At 39.3% G+C, this 2488-nt stretch overlaps 1 protein-coding gene across 9 annotated transcripts in view; it reads left to right on the plus strand.

The window, feature by feature from the left end:
- dgki (diacylglycerol kinase, iota) overlaps positions 1-2488 on the plus strand; it is an 86282-nt gene that overhangs the window by 52509 nt on the left and 31285 nt on the right. For all 9 annotated transcript variants that reach the window (XM_032505614.1, XM_032505613.1, XM_032505619.1 and 6 more), the window contains exons 18-20: positions 651-724; positions 1966-2077; positions 2225-2311. In XM_032505614.1, coding sequence (XP_032361505.1) covers positions 651-724; positions 1966-2077; positions 2225-2311 — 273 coding nt within the window. The remainder of the gene's footprint in view (positions 1-650; positions 725-1965; positions 2078-2224; positions 2312-2488) is intronic.

The raw sequence follows: 2488 nt of genomic DNA on the forward strand, positions 1-2488 counted from the left end.
TGTGTGTGTGTGTGTGTGTGTGTGTGTGTGTTAATGATGGGACATGTTACCCAGTTACCACAGTGTGGCTCATTGATGTTTTTAATAGTTTACGGGCAACAATGGAGCTCTGTGGCACAGAGGAAGAGGATAAATCAGGCTCTGGATACACACAAGAATCAATTCGTTGTTGGTTTTAGTCTTTTCATGTGGTTTGTTGACAATAAGAACAATCTAGAATATCACCAGACTTATAGCAGACATTTCAGTAAACATTTTATTTCGCTGAACATAAAATGCTTTGCTGGCATCCTTGCTGAAAAATTCCACAATTCTCCACATTCCTTGTTGCTGCAACAACTCCTCGAGGGCGTCCTTGAGTAGGCAGGTCTGACGCACCACCTTTGACCTGCGTCAATCACTTTCTTCTCCTTCACATCACAAGTTTAAGACCGAGAGCGAGAGCATTCAAACTGAGAGGGAAAACTGAGAACTAAGAGGGAAGCTTGATGCTCCGTGTAAAAAAAACAAACAAATGAAGGATCTGAGAGTGAAAATCACTTGTTTGGGACATTCAAAAGAACTTGATACACAAGTGCATGTACACCATTTTATAAACCCCTTTTCTTTCTTTGGCTCTGTGTCTAAACTTCTGTCTCTGTCTTTCTCAGTGTGATGGTACCGATCTAACTGCCAAGATCCAGGAGCTGAAGTTCCAGTGCATTGTGTTTCTAAACATTCCCAGGTAGGTCGAACAGAGGCCATGATACTCTTTAGAGTTCGGTTGCACTGTTGCTTCTTTTATTTGACGTGCTTTATTATTACTAAAGAGTTCTAGTGAAGTAAAATTAAAAAAATAAAGACAAAGCAAGAAACTTAAGAGCTAAATCTGATAAACATAATCGTTAAAAGGACAGTCACACAGGATAAAAATCAATTTCATACATCAAGCGTCACACAGCTTGGAAAATGACTTATTATACTAGATGTACAAATAATAATGTGACATTGTGTCCTCCATAATTCTTTATTTCCATTAGGGTTGGACTGATATACATTACAGTACGGCTGCTGAACTGAACATCAGACTGTCAGCGTCATCGAACTTTCTAACATATTTCATGCGCTCATATTCAACCTAATTATAATTTCTTAGTGTTTCACGCTTGAGTGAATGAACATTGGGGGTTAGTAGCTCCTTAGTGCAGGAGCAGGAGGTCTCTATCAGGGGCAAATCCTCCCAAACCTCCCTGGAGGTTTAATATTTCTCAAGTCAAACATCAAAGTAATCAAAATAGACCTGTAACAATCATAACATAATTGTCTAATCGCAATTTTTTTTTTTAACAATCGCAGTTTCTTTGTTCAACTGCAATTAATTGCTAACATTAGATACGGGGTATGCCTGTTATGCCTCTTCAATTCAATTCTGTGTTTATTTAAGAAAACAAATACAATGTTCTGTGATAATAAAGAGGCATGATTTGCTTCATAGGGTGTGTACTTATATTTATGTTATTATATTATGTGCCACATGACACTGATATAACCAAAAGATGTAGCCTATTCTGGGATTCATTCAAGACTTGATTTGTTTGAAAAAGTTATACATACAGTAAATAATTTTTTTTTTTTAAATATGACTGAAAGAGAAAAAAAATATTGTTAATCTCAATTATTTCTGATTCAATTAATTGTACAGCAAAAGTTGGACATGTTAGTTTTGCACAAATTCAATACCTATGGTCAGGGAAAACTTGTATCGTCAAAAGGAAAGATGACTCTGAGAAGCATCCGATCTGATGACGAATATGTGAAAGTGAAAAATAAAAACTAATGTCCAGTGTCTTGGTTATGTGTGAATCAGTAGCAACACATCGTGGAGTGGTGACACCTGCGGTCCCAGGACATTTTACTTGTTTTAATGAAGTAAGAGGTTGCATTTTTGATTTTTGTGTGTGTGCGCGTATGTCCTTGTGTGTGTAGGTACTGTGCTGGCACCATGCCGTGGGGAAACACAGGCGACCACCGGGACTTTGAACCGCAGCGCCATGACGACGGCTGCATCGAGGTTATTGGCTTCACCATGGCCTCATTGGTGAGAGAAACAGGGGATTAGACAAGAAAAATAAATACTGAATAAAGCAGAGGTGGCATGGAAAAAGAAACAGTGTGGTATGTTTTTATGCGCATAAACGTCGGCTCTCCTGTTATTGTGTGTGTAAGTCTCCATCTTGTCCACCAGGCCGCGCTACAGGTCGGCGGTCATGGAGAGAGACTGCACCAGTGCAGAGAAGTCGTCCTTACTACCTTCAAGACTGTACCTGTTCAGGTGAGTACACTTACCAAATTATTAGACTGTTGACTGACTGAATTTACTGTGTTATCATGTACAACTTACAGCAATAGAGAGTAAAACAAAATGAGATGGAACTACTTTTTTGCAGCAGAAGAATAACCCCTTTTTTCCACTGGGTGCGCCTGCGCTGCGTTGCGGTGGCGCTGCGGC

This window comes from Etheostoma spectabile, chromosome 23 (genome assembly GCF_008692095.1).
Source record: "Etheostoma spectabile isolate EspeVRDwgs_2016 chromosome 23, UIUC_Espe_1.0, whole genome shotgun sequence".
NCBI lineage: Eukaryota > Metazoa > Chordata > Actinopteri > Perciformes > Percidae > Etheostoma > Etheostoma spectabile.